Source organism: Eptatretus burgeri, chromosome 4 (genome assembly GCF_056783735.1).
Source record: "Eptatretus burgeri isolate ZD-2024b chromosome 4, Ebu_testis_v1, whole genome shotgun sequence".
Lineage (NCBI taxonomy): Eukaryota > Metazoa > Chordata > Myxini > Myxiniformes > Myxinidae > Eptatretus > Eptatretus burgeri.
Genome location: NC_140964.1, coordinates 92,582,787 through 92,601,344, shown reverse-complemented (window position 1 = coordinate 92,601,344; position 18,558 = coordinate 92,582,787). Strand labels below are relative to the sequence as shown.

The 18,558-nt window shown below is 42.6% G+C and overlaps 1 protein-coding gene across 8 annotated transcripts in view; it reads left to right on the top strand.

Moving 5' to 3' along the window:
- MYO18A (myosin XVIIIA) overlaps nucleotides 1-18,558 on the top strand; it is a 380,371-nt gene that overhangs the window by 248,498 nt on the left and 113,315 nt on the right. For all 8 annotated transcript variants that reach the window (XR_015057662.1, XM_085879337.1, XM_085879342.1 and 5 more), the window contains 3 exons: nucleotides 7,544-7,627; nucleotides 11,930-12,067; nucleotides 13,565-13,750. Coding sequence is in view for 7 of the 8 variants with exons in the window: in XM_085879337.1 (XP_085735463.1) it covers nucleotides 7,544-7,627; nucleotides 11,930-12,067; nucleotides 13,565-13,750 (408 nt within the window). In the remaining variant the exon portion in view is untranslated. The remainder of the gene's footprint in view (nucleotides 1-7,543; nucleotides 7,628-11,929; nucleotides 12,068-13,564; nucleotides 13,751-18,558) is intronic.

Here is an 18,558-nt window from a genome sequence, read left to right as displayed (position 1 = left end):
TCTGTGAGTGAGATAGTCGTCTAATACAACAAATAATTAGCAGCCATCTTGCAAAATGGCAGCTATCTTAAAAACTTGAGGTGGCTACAGGTTATGTTTTTCTTAATTCAGCTTTTTATAAATGTTCAAACCAATGTTGGAGTGAAATTATAGTAACCGCTAGCGGCCATTTTGGAAAATGGCTGCCACAGCCATCAGCGGCTGAATTTGAGATGGCCCAATATCCAAATCTGTTCATAATATGTTAGACTACTCGTGTGCCATATTTGGTGCTTTCCTCACAAACTGCACAATTGTTATGCTAAGTTGCCCCACTATTATACCTGTGAGACCCCAAAGACCCTTGAGATCCATCAGACCCTTCAGCCCTTTCGACAATTGGACCTTTCTAGCTTTAGACCTTGCTAGATTTAGACCTTCAGACCTTTTCAGATCTTTGACCTTTCATTTGCAATCAATGACCTCTCATTTAGTACATCCTTCCATTTACTTGCCATACAAAAAAAATCACACAAAACAAGTCCTGGCGAGGGTCTGCAATGTCAGATTTCTTTCTTGTAATTCTTTTGTTTATTATTTGCATTAAAACAATTTATTTGTAGTCCCTTTCCTTTTTGCCGTTGGGTATATTGAAATGGAAGGAGAAGAGCTGTCTGCCCATTTGATACACTACTCAGTCCCTCAAGGCCTTCCTGTGTTAACCTAAGAGCTCACACCAAAGACCCCTCTAACTAACACACACACACACACACACACACACACACACACACACACACACACACACACACACACACACACACACACACACACACACACACACACGACGTTCACAATATTTTGGAAAATAATTACAATCGAAAAGTAGAAGACACGACAACTCTTCTTTTCAATTTTGTATATGTAGGATGATCAGTTGATTCAGCTGCTTGAAACTACAGTCACGGCTGTCAGTCTGCACATCATAACATGGGTCTTTTGTACATGTGTTGTCGTGGTTGTTGGCTGGATTTGCATTCATCCGTTTGAGAAGCAAGGGATATGATGGTAGCTGTTGTTGTCGATTGTGAATCCTGAGGTTATGTGGTCCCATCTTGCTGAGTCCTTGGACATGCTCAAGTGGTTGAGGTTGATGTGGAAAATACTGCTTTGAGAAAGTCAAATTGCTGTTCTTATTTCGGTGACCTCTAGCCGGCAATCCTTCGTGATCAATACCTCAATCTGGGAAACAGTTTTTGTGGTTGATCGCATCTGCCTGCCATTTTGACCTGAAGTCATCTTGAAGGGACTGGTGTTTGATTAGCCACTCTTTTATCTACAGTATAACAAGAAGGTGCACCTTTGCAAAACGCAGCCATAATGTGCTTGTAAATTTATTTGGAGGTGGCTCTTTTGCATAAAAGGTTGTTCACACTTCAATGCATAGCTTTCTGGCTAGATTCATAATTGTATGATGTAGCTAAATTCTGGATTATATTCTGAAACAATAATGTCGGGTTTATGCCTCAAATTTCATTTTACAAACACATTGAACTTTTTAATGAGCAAATTAAAAACTGTAGCTCGCAGTTGCTTGCAAATACACCATTTTTTTAAAAAAAAGTTTTTGAACATTCCTTGTACTTGGGAGCAAGTTATTCTCTGCAGACTACTGTAATTAGAACTGTAATCACTTAGGTTTCTGGCAATCCTTACTGCAGTACATAAACCACAATTGCGTAACCTATCATGAGTCTAAAATTAACTTAAACTGCCAGGAAGTTTGTGAGAATACAACTAGTTATAACTTTTGGCCTGGGAAATCATCGACACAAAATGATATGGAATCAAATCTGAACATTATAAACATGTTCACAGTCAAAACTCTTTCTTTGAGCCATTTTACGCTCCGACGTAACCGTATCATCTTTCTGGTCTGAAGTGTATGTCTCAAATGTAGGTGATTGTCCTGGCAGCCACAATTGCCCTGCAGCACGCTCGCTGTTTGCTGATGCAGCTTATCACGATGGCTGACCCAGCTTAGAGGGCTTTCATGCATCTTCGTTGATTTCCCTTGTTCCACCTCCATGCGATGTTGCAAATCACATTAGATGACTTGCTTAAGCCTACGAGTGCAGGCAAGGTGCCACTGGGTTACAACAATGTGGGACAAGGGTGGAAGATTATGGAACCATTTGAAAAATGTCATCATTCGAATGAAAGTGAAAACCAGACTTGTCAAAAAGAAAGAATGTATTCTTCAACTCAAAACTGATTACTTAGCTTGCCTTCACCAAATTCTTGTTCGCAAAGAATCTTGGAACGCATCCTACCGAGTCGTACATTCTTGTTTGTGAAAACGCGTCGTGTTGTGTTCGATTTAATTATGACCTTTAATTTTAAACTTGTTAATATAACGGGGAATGCGGGGCTTGCAGGATGGTCCAGAAGGATGCGCACGCGCCTCTAACATGTCTAGCCTGAGATTGAATCTCAGCCCGGCTATAAACTCATCCTGGTGTTTCACAGACGGGGATTCATCAACGTGTGTGCCATCCCTGGGATGAACGCAAAACTCGGCGTCCTGTCGGACAGCATTAGTTGGTGGATGTAAAAGATCCCAGGGTGTCCTTCGCGAGGAGTAGGCAAGCTCTTGCCCGCACCCCGAACACTTGCAAATTCCTTCCCAAACCTTCGTCGATCGTCAGGCCTGGTTAGCCAGTTTGTGGAAGACTTGGGCTGAGCTTCACCCAGCCAACCCCACAAGAATGCCGGAATAATTGTGGCATTTGACAAAGTACACCAAGAAGAAGAAGAATATGATACGAAATGTCGCAACTGTTTTCCCCTCAAGTGTTTTTTGTAAGCTTGCGTTTGGATATGACAATTTGTTTGTCAAAAATACCTGATCATTTGGTGGGATAAAATAGACCACAGTGGAATGGCTACAAATCTTCTATCGCATTGTCCTTTTAGCACTGATAAATTCAAGTTGTGGAGAAGAAAGGTTAGGATGGCTTGCAGTCGCACAGAAGTGAATGTAAAATGAATTGATTTTCACCTGAGTGAAAAGGGTGTCTTTGCTTTTCCTTTCACAGTATTAGCTGAGAGTTGAGAAAGGAGGCATGAAACTGAGAGCTAACTCATGTTAAACTGAGAGCTGACTCATGTTAAACTGGGAGCTGACTCATGTTAAACTGAGAGCTGACTCATGTTAAACTGAGAGCTGACTCATGTTAAACCGAGAAACTGAGAGCTGACGAGTAGTTGAGAGCTCATTCGTAATTTTTTTTTGGTATACCTTGTCGAGGCTTGTATGAGAGCTAACACAACACACAGCAAGGAGGGCATGAGACGAGAGGGGTGTGAGTGGGAAGGACATAACAATGGGAAACAGAGACATTAGGAAATCTGTGGAAGGGAGAGGGATGGGGCGGGGAACATGGGGTATATAAGATGGACATTGCAGGGACTTTCAGGAAGGAAAGCAGGGAATTTAAAGGAGGTTGGTTTGGGGTGGATTAACGGGGGTAGAAAAGATCGAGGATTTGGATGGGAGACGATAAGAGGTGGTGGTGAACAACCGTTTTGAAGGCTTGGAGGGAAGAATGGGATTGAATAGAGTGAGGGAGTTTATTCCAAAGGTGGGAAAAAAGAGGAATGAAAGAGTGAAGGTGAGCAGTGATTCGTGATTTTGGTTGTTTTACCAGAAGGGGGTTGTTGGTGGACCTTGAGCGCCCTACGGAAATGTGGTGGAGTCAGATCGCAGACAGAGCAGGGGGGGCGAGACCAGAGAGGAGACGGTTGAAGACAGAAAAACCTCCGACCTGCCTGTGGTGAAAGTGAGAGACACAAAGACTCAGCCTCATCGCGGGAGATGCCAATGATCCGAAATGCCTTGGTTTCCACAGCGTGAAGCCAAGAAAGGTGGGAGGCAGGAGCACCAGCCCAGAGTGGAGAGCAGTACTCCATCAGGCTGCGGACGAAAGCTTTGTATGTGGTCAGTAGCTCAGGTGGGCCGAGGAAGGACTTTGCACGACGGAGGATTCCCAGTCGGCAACTAGCTTTGGAGGCCAGGTTGGAAATGTGGCTTTCCCAGGAAAGATCATGGCAGATAGTGAGACCCAGAAGCTTGAAAGAAAGGACTTCTTCCAGAGGATTGTTGTGGAAGGGAGTTTTCCAAACAGTCCTTTCGGGGAGACACAGTGAGAGTGTGAGATTTGTCTGAATTGAAAGGCATGTTCCACGTGTTGGACCAGTTTGTGATTTTACCCAGATCTGCAGTGAGCGATGAAGCTGCTGCTTACAGGTCTGAGGGATGACAGATGGCACGGCATTGGGTGGAGTCATCAGCAAAGAGAAAAGAGGATTTTCCAGGGAGTCAGAGAGATCATTGATGAAAACCAGAAAAAGAACAGGGCCCAGAACAATGCCTTGAGGAACGCCAGCCTGGACAGGAAGAGGGGATGAAAGAACTCCATTTAGGGCGACACATTGACTGTGACAGAAGACGAAGTCTGTGAACCATAAGTGGAGATGGCCTTGGATACCATAGGAAGAGTTTGGTGAGCATGGCATGGTGCCAGACCATGTCAAATGCACACGTTATGTCGAGCGATACGGCTCTGATTTCATGTCCGCATTGAGGATTTCCATCCATTGTTGGGAGAGCAGAAGCAGCATGTCCAGGGTAGAGTGACCTTGTCTGAAACCAAATTGATTCTCAGAAATCAAGCCATTGGAGAAGAGGATGGACTTAATGTCTGAAGCGATGATGGATTCCTAAACCTTGCTGATGATTGGGAGAAGGCTGATTGGTCTGTAGTTGCAGGGATCTGTTTTTGCACCTTTTTTATGCAGGGCAGTGATGTTTGCTGATTTCCAAGCAGATGGCAGATGACCTTGAGCAAATGAGAGTGTGAATAGAACAGAGAGAGGGGGAGCAAGAGCAGAGGAGCAGGTTTATAGGACATGTGGGCTGATGCCATCTGGACCAGTTGCACAATCTGAGTCGAGGTTTGACAGCAAGCTCGCCACCTTGTCAGGAGAAAAGGACACAGAGTCCAGGGACAGTTGGTTGTGACTGGGTAAGCTGGGAACAGAAAGTGATGCGTTTTGGACACAAGATTTCGATGCTAACACCGAGTTTAGGCATTCAGCCTTTTCACGTGCGGTATCAGCAGTGTGGCCATTTGAGGTAAGGGAGGTGATGGAGGGGGGACATGCACCAGAAACAGACTTGATTCGATGCCACCAGGATTTGGAGGAGGGAGAGAGGTTTGAGAGTTCAGACTTAAGCTTAGAAAGATGTTGTTTTCTGTCTCTCCTGAGGATAGATACACACTTGTTCCGAGCTTTATGGAAGGAACTGAGATTACCCTCAGTTGGGTTTGCTTTCCATGAATCAAAGGCAGATTGTTTTAGGACAACTGCCTCACCACAAGCTTCAATGAACCATGGGTGGGAGGAAGGGTAGGACAACTGAAGACAAGAGGGGATAAATCTGTGCATGAGGGAGAGCAAGTTTCTTTGAAAGAATTTCCAGGATGAGTTGATGTTGGAGAAAGTAGCGATAGGAGACCATTCTCGAAGTTTGATGACTGCTTGGAGACCCTGCCAGTCAGCTTGAGTGAAATTCTAGACTCGACGGTGCTGAGGTGGTTCTCTGATAACAGCCAGAGAGATGTCCACTTTGACAAGCACGTGGTCAGAAGAACCGATTTGAGCAGAGGAAGAACAGATATTTTCAGGGAAGTTTGTCAAAATCAGATCCAGAAGAGATGGAGTACCAATGGTTGAGATCCAGGTTGGGACATTGACCGATTGAGTCAGTCCCAATGAGTCGCAGAACATTTTTGCTGAAGTGCCATGACAGGTGAGAGAGGTACCATTTTTATGTTGAGAAAACCAGACACCAGAAAAGGTACCCACAACAAGACACCAAACCAACTGGCATGATGACACTTGAAGTCACCACATATGAGGAAGAGGGAGTTTGGATGAAAAGATAGAAGTTGTTCCATGTTTTAATGTTAAGAGCTGACAGGCATAAACCTGAGAGCTGCTGGTAGTTGAGAGCTGACACACATAAACCTGAGTACTGACTCGTAGTGGATTGCTGACATGCATAAATCTGAGAGCTGACGAGTCGTTGAGAGCTGACATGCATAAACCTGAGAGTTGACTCGTTGTTGAGAGCTGACATGCATAAACCTGAGAGCTGGCATGTATGTCACTGAGAGCTGACACGCATGAACCTGAGAGCTGACTCGTAGTTGAGAGCTGACATGCACAAAAATGAGAGCTAATTAGTAGTTGAGAGCTGACACGCATAAACCTGAGAGCTGACTCATAGTTTATTGCAATGGCATAGCATTTCCAAGGACATGAAAGGAAAATTATTGGTGAATGAATTATTGATTTGGTTTATTTTGGTTGTGGATGAGATTCTACTTGTTTTTCAAGTTTTGCTACTTTGCTCACTTCTTCCTTTTGCTTGGTCTTTTTGTGCCAGACCAATAATTTATTTTGCAACATGTCGCAAATGATGAAATACTTGTATAATTGTACAATATGTGTATGCCATGTATCAAGCACATAAAGGCTCTCTTATAGTAAACTTCTTAAACATTCGTATTTTGTAGCCTTACGTGAAGTGCAAGAATGTTATGGTGTGGCTTTGGAGGCTTGTGTAAAATATAACTATCACGGCAAAGTGTGAAACCTCTGTTGCTGACCAAAATGATGATAGTGAGGAAATCAATGTCAGAAACAAAGAAGGTCTGATCCCTGAAACTATGCAGGCCGTGTTTGAGGAGAGGTAATTGTACTGAGATTAGATGGGAGGCACGAGCCTGGCAGATACGCTCGCTTTATGCTCAAACCTCACGCATGCCGGGGGCGTAATGGGGCCTGGAACATGGTGGTTAGCATCCCCTTTGCCTCGCTCCGTTGCACCCATCAGCGACCTCTTTGGATTTGGTGCCCACTGGACCATGAACTTAAACTATGGCCAATGGCATGGTGGAAAAAAAAAGGACTGAATGTCTTCCCAGAAGACAGGAGGTGGGTGACAGGATGTGGATGGTGGTGTGGGGGGTGCTCCCTGAACAAACCAACCTCACCTCCATTACCTTGAAGTGTCATCCTCACCTCCATTACCTATTCCGACTAACTCCTCTTGCCCTTTATTTTATATCCTTTTCCACCTTTTTCTTTAGACATGCAATCATATTCGGTTTGTCGATCTTGCCATGCACAACAAGACATCATTATATCATCTCGATTACAAAATGAGTAATTGTTCATTCTGCTATTTAAACCCTGGTCCACTGTTTGAGCTCAGCAAGAGGATGTGGATAGATTCTGCTGGTGTGTAGGTTACACTTCTCTTTCGACATCCTCTTCCCAGCATTCGCTCTGGATGTAGATGCATTTGTGGTGTGAGAAGCTTTTTGATTTGTCCTACTCAACCTACACATTATATCCTCTTGCTTATCAAAATGCTGTTTCCTCTATCCTTTTGAATTTTCATTCAACCAACACACCCAACCTCACCCTTTCCTAGGCTGGAGCTGAATCATTACGTCTCGCTGAGCTGCAGACTCAAGTGGACGAGCTGTTGCATGAGAAGCAGGAGCTACATGAGAAGGTTTGAACTTGAGCAACATAACAAAACCATAAAAAATGTCATTTTTTGGAGTATACACTGGTAGCTTTTGAACAGCATTCCAAACATTCACTGGTAATGGAGCTCTGCTGTTCTGTACCCATATGCAACATCATCTGGTGAAAACGACAATGTATTTTATCAACAAGAAGACTATGTTTATTGCCTTGGTCAACGAGTCAATGCTGACATTTCAAACGTTCGCTCTTCATCATAGCAAAATTGGATGAAGGGATATTGCCGGAAGTGTCATCCTCACCTCATTTACCATGCCACCAAATGTCTTCTTATCAACCATTAGTTGATAACACCCAATGTTTATATTGTCCACGAATGCAGACTGACATTGCCTGTCAAAGAGGATCCGTCTTCTATGGAAAATAACAATTGAAAGGCATAACAGCAAGTGTTTTGAGATTATTTATTTTAACCATCTCTATTATTTCATTCCCTTTTGAAAATTTGTTGTTGGTGAGAGTTGCTCCCTTTTTTATTATTACTGAGGAAATCTAAAGATTTCGTAAGTATATTGATGACTTCCGTCCTCTGTGTGTTTGTTTGTTTGTGTGTGTTTGTTTGTAGGCACGATAACTCTAGAACGGAAGAAGCTACCAATGTCAAATTACACCACTTGATTCAGGAGGGTGATGGCTAGCGCTGATTAGATTTTGGTCAAAATCGGTCAACGGTCAAGGTCACAGTGAGCTCAAACATAATTCCGTAAATTCATGTGGAGAAATGGAGTATTTTTGCTTCGGTCGACGTTACGAGTTCGTTTTAACTTCGATTTTATTTTTGTCTTTGGTTTTTGCGATCGCTTAGGACGCTTAACACTCGGTTGTCAAAATTCTGGTAAAAATCGGATGTTTTGGAGACGTTTTAAGATTGTATAAAAAATATTTCACTCACCGCGTCATGGCTCGTCACGTGGTGCTGCGCGCTCGAGCAGACGCGGCGTTGAGTCACGTAAAGGTTTTCCGTGTGCGCGCTGACGGTGTTTTCGATAAAGATGGTGTTTAAAAGTCATTTCTAATCCCAATAACGGTTATCGTCGCATGCCTGACTCGCTAAGCTGTCGGATTATGTAAAGATTGTTGGTGGATGGCCGAATATTACGGTTTTGTGACTTTGATAAAATAATATTAAATAATTGTGTGGAGAAATGGAGATTTTTGCTTCGGTCGATGTTATGAGTTCGTTTTAACTCGGATTGCAATTCTGTTTTCACTTTTGGTAACGGTTAAGTATGCTTAACACTCGGTTGTCGAAATTCTGGTAAAAATCGGATGTTTTATGAGATTTATGTTGGGTGTCGTGTCTGAGGCTTAACTGAAGATTAGGCTAATGAGGGGGATTGTAACACACGGCATTACGTGCTCGTTTTAAAGTCAATTTCAATCCTGTTTTTACTTTTGGTAATGGCTAAGTATGCTTAATACTCGGTTGTCGAAATTCTGGTAAAAATCGGATGTTTTATGAGATTTATGTCAGGTGTCGTATCTGAGGCTTAACTGAAGATTATGCTAATGAGGGGGATTGTAACACACGGCATTACGCGCTCGTTTTAAAGTCAATTTCAATCCTGTCTTCAATTTTGGTAACGGTTAAGTATGCTTAACACTCGATTGTCGAAATTATGGTAAAAATCGGATGTTTTATGAGAGGTTTGGTACAGAATCATCGTAGAAACTTCTGGTTTGCATCGCTACCTTCTCAAGAGACAGCTTATATTAGACAAGGTCAGAGGTCAAGTTGACGATTTCCTAAGTACCAGTCTATGACTGCTTGTTATTATTATTATTTTTTTCCCAACTGAAACTGCAGTTCTGGTGATACACATGCTGCATTGTGGAGTATGATTGTTTAATATTGTCACAAGGTAAGAAATGAACCACAGCTGTCTCCACTGCTTTGTACAAAATACTTATGCTGCATATTAATGACGGCAAAAATATCTTCCAAACGGTGAGGAATAAAATGTGAATACATGGCTTTTGAAGTCATGTAAAACATTGGTTATCGAGATTACTATTTAAACATTAATCCTCTTTGCACAGCAGTGCGCACACTTGGCACTCCACAATCCACCTAACAATACATATTTGTGAGTGTGGAAGATTATAATTATTATTGTTAGTCTCGCAAGGGGTTGCGAGAGTATTGTAACACCCCTTTCTGTCTATCTGTCTGTCTGTCTGTGTCCATATCCGTATATTTTTGCTTTAAAAATTTTTCTCACTGCAACCGCTTGCCGATTGATGTGAAACTTTAAACATGCGAGACACTCCCCATGGAGAATATTTTATTGATAACTCTGATATCATAGGTCACATGGTATGGCAGTCATATTGCATTAACAGAAATATATTGGACATCTCTAAAACCACTCAACGAAAAAAAATTGAAACTTGCCTAATATCACAAACTCACTCTGGGGTATATAGGGTGATAACTCTGTCATCAGTGAAGTGGTATTCCAATCATAATTTGTTGAATTGAAATCCTTGTCCAAAAAAGCTGAAACTTCATATATCTGATCTATGACCTGATGCGATGTGAGTGAGGAATTAAATTTATATCATCACTCACGTGGTCTGGCCGACATATTGGACTGAAAATAAAACTGTAAAAATCTTCTTCAGAACCATCTAACCAATCAATGTGAAACTTCATACATATGATCGACGAGCCGTGGAGAATATTGTTTGAATTTTTTTTTTCATACTCATCCTCATTGATGCAATTTAGTCTTAATGTGCACAAAAGTGGTCAATAAATATCCTAATAATCAATCAGTAATCAGTAAAGCATTTGGATAGTGGTATTGTATGTGACGTAATTGGATACATAGATGATACAGGTATGTGGGCCATCATAGTAGCTTGTTCAGTTAACGATGGTACTTTTGTTCAGAATTAGTGCACAAGGTGAGATTATGTGCTCTCCCAAGTGCTGTTATAGTTATTATTTTCTATCACTAGCGCTGCACTCGAGAGGAAATTGCAGCGGCCACTTTTCAGATTGCGCATATTTTAGAAAAGTGCTTTGTTGAATACAGTTGACACTTGGCACTGTGTTTCATGTCAACCCATCTGTTTACGACGCGATTTATCTGTTTTTACACTCTCCTTTGCATCAATCTCCTACGCTTTCTACATTTTTTCATGAGATCTGATCAGAAGCTAATGCGAATTTGATGAGATCCCATGACAAATTCTGTAATGTGTGTTAAACTAAGTCGGATGTAAATGGATATGCATTTCTCTGGCAATTAACTTGTATTTGATTCTCTCCTTTGGATGATCTATCTTTGGAGTGTCCTGTTTGTGAATGGTTCGTATCAAGCCACTATAAACAGGTGTTTCATGTTTTCTTGCCTGTGCTGTTTTTGGCTTTGTCAACCATCTTATTGCACTGCATACCTTGGTGCGGCTGTAATCCCTTCCCAATCTAATTCTGACACGCTGTCCGAGGGCAAACTCAATGCTGCCAAAGCAGCCTCATGGCAAATATTATGCTGGGTGGTTTGCCGTTGCCTTCCCAGTGGTAGTCAGGAATTTGTAATTTGTTCAGGATGCCAGAGATAGCTCTCCGACTCTTTTCGAAGGACACCATGGGATCTTCAATGTCCACCGATTAATACCAGCAGATGGGACGCCCAGCATTTAACATCCATTCGAGAGATGGCTCGCCCTGCCTGCTAAACAACATCATGGTAGTTTATAGTTGGGCCGGAATTTAAACCCACCATAAACAGCTCAGAGGCGAGTGTGCATATCACTAAGTTATCCTGCCAACCTTATCCCTTTTACTCAGTGATATTTTCTGTAACCAAAAATAATCCAACAGGTTTGCTTGAAGGACTAATTTATTTATCCAAAAACAACAGTTTCTGGAGACGGATCGTATTGCTTCTGTAACGTCGATCTGTTGACCTTCTGGCTTTTAGTTTATTGGTGCTTTGACCTGGCCACCTCTTGACAGAAGTCTGGTTGTCTTTGGCCTGCAGTGTGGACACTGTGCCCTCCATCTGGTGCTGGACAAGCTGAGTTTATGATGGACTGATGCACTAACAGGATGCTCTCAATTAATTACTAAGTTACTTGCATGAATCTTTGACTGCTGTGCTGGAGGTTTGATTATTAAATTGATGCTTCCCAATAAATATATGTTTTTATTTTAGCTTTATTTTATTAACGTTAAGGTTCTGAGTAGATGTACAGGGGAAATATGCAGGATGTGATGAGTTAGGATTGCTGATGTGTCAATCCATTTGTGTTGCAGGTAAATTCGATGCAAGGACGGATTGAGTTCCTGGATGAAAATGCCCCAGACAAGGCTCTATTGGCCAGACAGGAGGCGAGAACCAGGGAGCTGGAAGGCCGCTTGGACTTTGAGAAGACACAAGTGAAACGGCTCGATGTAATTGAATGTCCCTTTATGACTCAGCAGCTGTCTGTATTTTTTTTTCCCCAGCTAGGGGATTGATTTCAGTATAAGGGTTGCTTCTTTGCGGTCATATGATGATGAACGTGAATTGCAGGAATTACCCATAAATCTCAGCAAAAGCACAGTACATAAACTAGAACGGCACTCAGTCGAGGGCAAATCTTCGCGAGGCTGAACAGTTTACGTTTTGTATGCCACTGATGGGCCGGATCTGCATCCGAACCTTAACCAAAATTTAATCAGCTTGTTATTGTCACCTACCCAACTCATTGACCAAGTTTTGTCATAACCTGTCCATAACCTTTTGAGATACTATGCTATCTATCGATTTTAGCCCCATCTCTCAATGGTAAAGAATCACATAGGAAGTTAAAAAAAAACCTCTTGTATCTGGATCTTCATGATGATTAAATAGATTCGTCCTTGTCGCACACCCAGCCTGTCCACCAAGTTTCATCTGAATCCGTCCTTCACATTTTGAGATATTGTGCTGTATATCGTTTTTATGCCTGGTGTTGGCTTAATGGTGAGGGTGGTGGGCTTGGGATCTGAAGGTCCTGAGCTCAAATCCTTAATCAGGATTAAATTATTAAATTAATTAAATTAAATCAGCCATTTAATTAATATCAGGTGGGTTTGACTCAGCCTGTCATCCTTCTGATGTCAGCAAAACGAGTACCAGCTTGCTGGGATTATTGAGCCATTCAAGTATCCTGTGTCGGAGTGGCGACCCGTCCAGGATTGTGCCCAATAGCCCAGGAGACTGCTTCGGCAGCACAGACGCTCTTGACGGAATATGGTCCCGATGGATGGAAAGGTATCGTTTTTGGCCCTATCTCTCAATGGTGAAGAATTACTTGAAAGATTCTAATATCCAGATCTGGATCTGGATCTTCACTAAAATTGAATCAATTTGTTTTGAGTCACACACCCAACCCCATCTGCTAAGCTTCGTCTGAATCCATTTATAACTTTCTGAGATATCCTGTTCACAGACGAACAAACAGACAGACAGACAAATTGGTGAAAAAATAATCTCCGTCCACCTTCGGTGGCAGGAGTAATAAGCTGAGATATTATTCCTTGTTCGTTTATCAAGTGTTCTTGCAATGTCTGCTTTTTGGCGTTTGTCGCAGACAAGGGCTTGTGCATCATAATTAAAGCTGCAAGTTTCTATCCATACTTTAACATTGCAAAAGTAACTTTCAATTGGACCGAGAAAATGAATCCCCTGTTTCATCCATTCATATTCTACTCCAGTAGTCTCTCTCCATTGTGTGTCCTCAAATGATTGCCCCCATTTCTCTCAGCCTGTGTGCTCTCATCTTCTAAATCCCAATCATTTCCTGCTCTAATGTAACTCCATTTCTTGTACATCAACTTTCATGCATCTAATTTTCCTATATTGTGATCACATCTCAATTTTCACCCTTCTCGCCAAATATAATTTACTTCTGTACATTCCTCCAGACCCAACTACAGCGTGTGCGAGAGAATGGGGAACGGGTGTCAGAGGAACGAGAACAGCGTGCTGCCGGAGAGACTCGTGAGCGGGAGCAGTGTCGCAGGCTGCAGCGGCAGCTCCGAGATCTTCGGGAGGAAGCAGAAGAGGCGGCAAAGAAGGAGGCGGAGGCCATGAAGAGGAAGGTTGCTGTGGTTTGTGCCTTTTCAAACTTTCTTCCTTTACCAGCGATTTTCACTCTCGAGCAAACCAATCAAGTTCCAATCGTTTCGACACTTTTATTGGCTTCAAGTGTAAGCTGACTTTTAAGGTTCTCATTGATTATTCATTTGCTGAGTTATTCATGCCAAACCTCCTCCAAATAAATGCCTATGACTTGTGAAATGGGAAGTAAAATTATTTTGGAAGGTTTTTACTTTTGGGCATTCTTGGATCAAGGTTTGTGCAGGATTTTAATAAGAAAGTATGATCCGTTTTTTTTTTTTTTTTGTATGCCTTGGTCGAGGCTCGTATGAGAGCAAACACACAACTCACAGCAAGGGAGCATAAGACAAGAGGGGCGGGAGTGGGAGGGACAAAACAGTGGGGAACAGACACATAAGGTGAACTGTGGAAGGCAGAGGGATGGAGATGGGACGGGGAACATGGCGAAGAGAAGATGGACATTACAGGGACTTTCAGGAAGGAAAGCAGGGGAATTGAAGGAAGTGGGCTTGGGTGGATTATCGGGGGTAGAAAAGATCGAGGATTTGGATGGGGGATGATAAGAGGTGGTGGTGAACAGCTGTTTTGAAAGCCTGGAGGGAAGAATGGGAAAGAATAGAGTGAGGAAGTTTATTCCAAAGGCGGGAAAAAAAGAGGAATGAAAGAGTGAAGATGAGCAGTGATTCGTGATTTTGGTAGTTTTACCAGAAGGGGGTTGTTGGCGGACCTTGAGCGCCCTGTAGAAATGTGGTGGGGACAAATCGCAGAGAGAGCAGGGGGGGCAAGGCTGGAGAGGAGTCGGTAGAAGACAGAAAGACCACCGACCAACCGGCGGTGATTGAGTGAGAGGCCCAAAGACTCAGCTTCATTGCGGGAGATGCCGATGATCTTAAATGCCCTGGTTTCGACAGCGTGAATCCGAGAAAGGTGGGAGGCAGGAGCACCAGCCCAGAGGGGAGAGCAGTACTCCATCAGGCTACGGACAAAAGCTTTGTAAGTGGTCAGGAGCTCAAGAGGGCCGAGGAAGGACTTTGCACGACGGAGGATTCCCAGTCGGCGACTGGCTTTTGAGGCGAGGTTGGAAATGTGACTTTCCCAGGAAAGGTCATGGCAGATAGTGAGACCTAGAAGCTTGAAAGAAAAGACTTCTTCCAGAGGATTGTTGAGAAAGTGGATGGGGGGGGGGGGTTTCTAAACGGTCCTTTCGAAGAGACATAGTGAGAGTGTGAGATTTGTCTGGATTGAAAGACATGTTCCACGTGTTGGACCAGTTTGTGATTTTATCCAGATCTGCAGTGAGCGAAGAAGCTGCTGCTTGCCGGTCTGAGGGATGACAGATGGTACGGCAGAGGGTGGAGTCGTCGGCAAAGAGAAATAGAGGATTTTCCAGAGAGTCCGAGAGATCATTGATGAAAACCAGAAAAAGAACAGGGCCCAGAATGCTGCCTTGAGAAACTCCAGCCTGCACAGGAAGAGGGGATGAAAGAACTCCATTTAGGGCCACACGTTGACTGCGACAGGAGAGGAAGTCTGCGAGCCATGAGTGGAGATGGCCTTGAATACCATGGGAAGAGAGTTTGGTGAGTAGGGCAGGGTGCCGAATGTGTCAAAAGCACGTGATATGTCCAGGGATACGGCTCGGATTTCCTGTCTGGCATTGAGGACCTCCATCCATTGATGGGAGAGCAGAAGCAGCATATCCAGGGTAGAGTGACCTGGTCTGAAACCAAATTGATGATTGGAAATCAAGCCATTGGAGAAGAGGAAGGATTTCATGTCTGAAGCGATGATGGATTCCATCACCTTGCTGATGATTGGGAGAAGGCTGATTGGTCTGTAGTTACAGGGATCTGTTTTTGCACCTTTTTTATGCAGGGCAGTGATGTTAGCAGATTTCCAAGCAGATGACCTTGGGCAAATGAGAGGGTGAATAGAACAGAGAGAGGGTGAGCAAGAATAGAAGAGCAGGGTTTGAGGACACGTGGGCTGATGCCGTCTGGACCGGTTGCAGAATCTGAGTCGAGGTTTGAAAGCAAGCTCTCCACCTTGTCAGGAGAAAAGGATACAGAGTCCAGGGACAGTTGGGTGCGTTTGGGTAAAGTGGGTAGAGATAGTGATGGGTTTCGTACACAAGATTTAGCTGCAAACACCGAGTTTAGACATTCATCTTTTTCACGTGTGGAATCAGCAGTGCAAGTTGTATGTCCGAATATGTTTTTTTGACATGTTGTATGTCCGAGTTGTGTAATGTGGTCCGAATATTGAAGAAGAAAAAAAAACAATTGACTATATTAACCAGGATGAGATTGTTAATTTCTCATTCACATGTGGGTCATCTGATTCATTGTGAGACAATTGAATGTGAAAGAAAGCAAGACAGATGGAAAGCAATTGAGGGAACGACATTACCTTTATAAATGGGGGAAAGGTTAAAGAAAATAAATTGAACCTGTGATGTCGACCATTTGTTCACCCATTTTGTTTTGTGCTTAACATCTGCAGGACCAAGGATTCCAATTTACGAAGGTGTCTTCATTGTTTTGTTGTTTCTTCTGCTCATCAGGAAACGAATGCAATTCTAACAGTCTGTGGGAGCTCTGTGGCCAAAGTCAGCGGGTGTTTTAAGACTTGTTCTGCTTTGTGAAAACAAGCAAGTGATCAAACATAGTTCCAAAACACATCTCAGCCTGTGGCTGAAGGGCTGCCTCTCTGGCGAATGAGATTTAATATTTTGCACTGTGAAGAACAGCATGCAGTTTGACTATTGCCCCCTAACCTAGATCATGTGCATTTATTGTCAGAGCCAAGACTCCTTCGTTACAGGCGAGAATGGTTCCGATGCAAGCCTATGATTCTCATCCTGTGCCAAAACTTTCTCTGTAATGACGATTGAGGCTGGCATTAATTGCTTCCTAACGAGTTGTATTTTTTTATTCCTCCTCATACTGATGATGATTTCAGGCTCCCTGTAGCCCTAACTTTTGAAAAATGTGATCTGAGCCGTAGAGCATATTTTAATTAAGAATCCAGGCGCAAGCCGGTGGCAATGGAACTCCACAGTGAGCTTGTCTTTGCTTACTGCATGTTTTTTTTTTAATCAATTTGGACTTTGCTTCTTTAATTCCCGGAAGTTTGCCTCCCCTGGTGTCAGCCAAAAGCATCTACATGTCGCTGTCAGCCACCTGGCTGTCTTCCTTCGCTAAACGGCTCCAGAAACTGACCATACCCTCGGAATGCAGTGCTGTGTTGTTTTGCTGCACATCTAGTTGAACCATGTCTCTTTGCATGCTACCTTCAGTCTCGTTCACAATTTGAGTGATAAAATTGGTTTCCTTCCTCGTGTAAATAATCCTTTTGTCATTCCATTTTGGTGAGGGGTAAGCATGCTTTTTAGCCCATCCCTGCACAGCGGAAGACAGGGTTTTGCAATCACGTCTGTCTGTGTCTCTTTTTGAGCCATAAATTTTTTTTTTTACCATTTGAGCTTTTGTCATCAAATTTTCAACAAACATTTATTATCAAAATACAAAAAAAAATAATTAATAATTGGGTCAAAAAGGGCAAAGTCAGAGTAACTATAATTTACTGTTGTCCTTATTATGCTGGCTGCAGCACAGTTTCCCAATATGCACGAGACGGGCTTTTTTTTTCGCCTTGGAGAAGGGTTCCGAGAATGTAGTTTCTCGGGAAAAGCGCCATGACATGGAGGGCCACGTAAACTGTTTGTCTCAGCAGGCAAATCGATCAAAAGTGTTCAGGGCCTCTTTGGTAAATGTCGAGTGATAATGATAACAATGATGATAATGATGCATAATATTTGTGATAATGATATTTAACGATAATGATTATGGTACAGAATAATGATAATGATAATTATCATGACAGTGATAATTATAATAGCAATGATAATTAATGAATGCTTGTCTGCCCTGGCCGTATCGTTTTTACCATTTAAGCTTTTATCAGCAGATTTTCTTCAAACCGTGATTATGAGAATATGGAGAAGTCTAATTGATAATTGGGTCAAATTGTCAAAAGGCAAAGTCACATTGAGTATGAATCGGCCTTATGAGCTCGTCCGCACCACGTCAAGCATGAAATAGCTGGGTTTTCTTTTCTTTTTTCATCACTTCTGTGTTTGTTTATTTACCACTGAGCTTCAGTGTGTCTGTCCAGGCCATAACGTTTTTACTATTTGAGCTTTTGTCATCAAATCTTCAACGCACCTTTATCATGACAATATATGGAGAACACAAATGAAAAAAAAAATGTATTACTTTTGTTTTTTTTTCCGCTGTTGTTTTCGTCAAGTTTAGTTCAAGTACAACATGGATGTGAAAGGGCTTTGCATTTTGAGATGCTTTCTCGTTACCCTCGCCAGAGGAGAGGGTATTGCATTTGAGTCCATCTGTTTGTTTGTTTGTTTGCTTGTTCGTCGGTTTGTTTGCCTGCTTGCTTGTTTGTCTGTTTGTCCAGACACAATGCGCCAACATGGACCACAATCTGTTTTTTTCAACCGAGTTTCTCTCTAAAAAATGTACAATTGGCATGTGAGTACGTCTATATAATACGTACGATAAAACCACACAAACACCAAAACAAGTCCTGGCAGGGTCTGCAATCTTGGATTGCTCTTTCTCATTTTCTATTACTGTTGAGCAACTTTCTTGTATCACTTCAAACTTTTTGGAAGTCAACAGACTGGTGCTCAATTGTAAATTTGTTTGCTGTGAAGGCAAACTACCAATGTTGTGGTAGCTATCCTTGAGGCATAAGGACATAACAATGCTCTCATAAG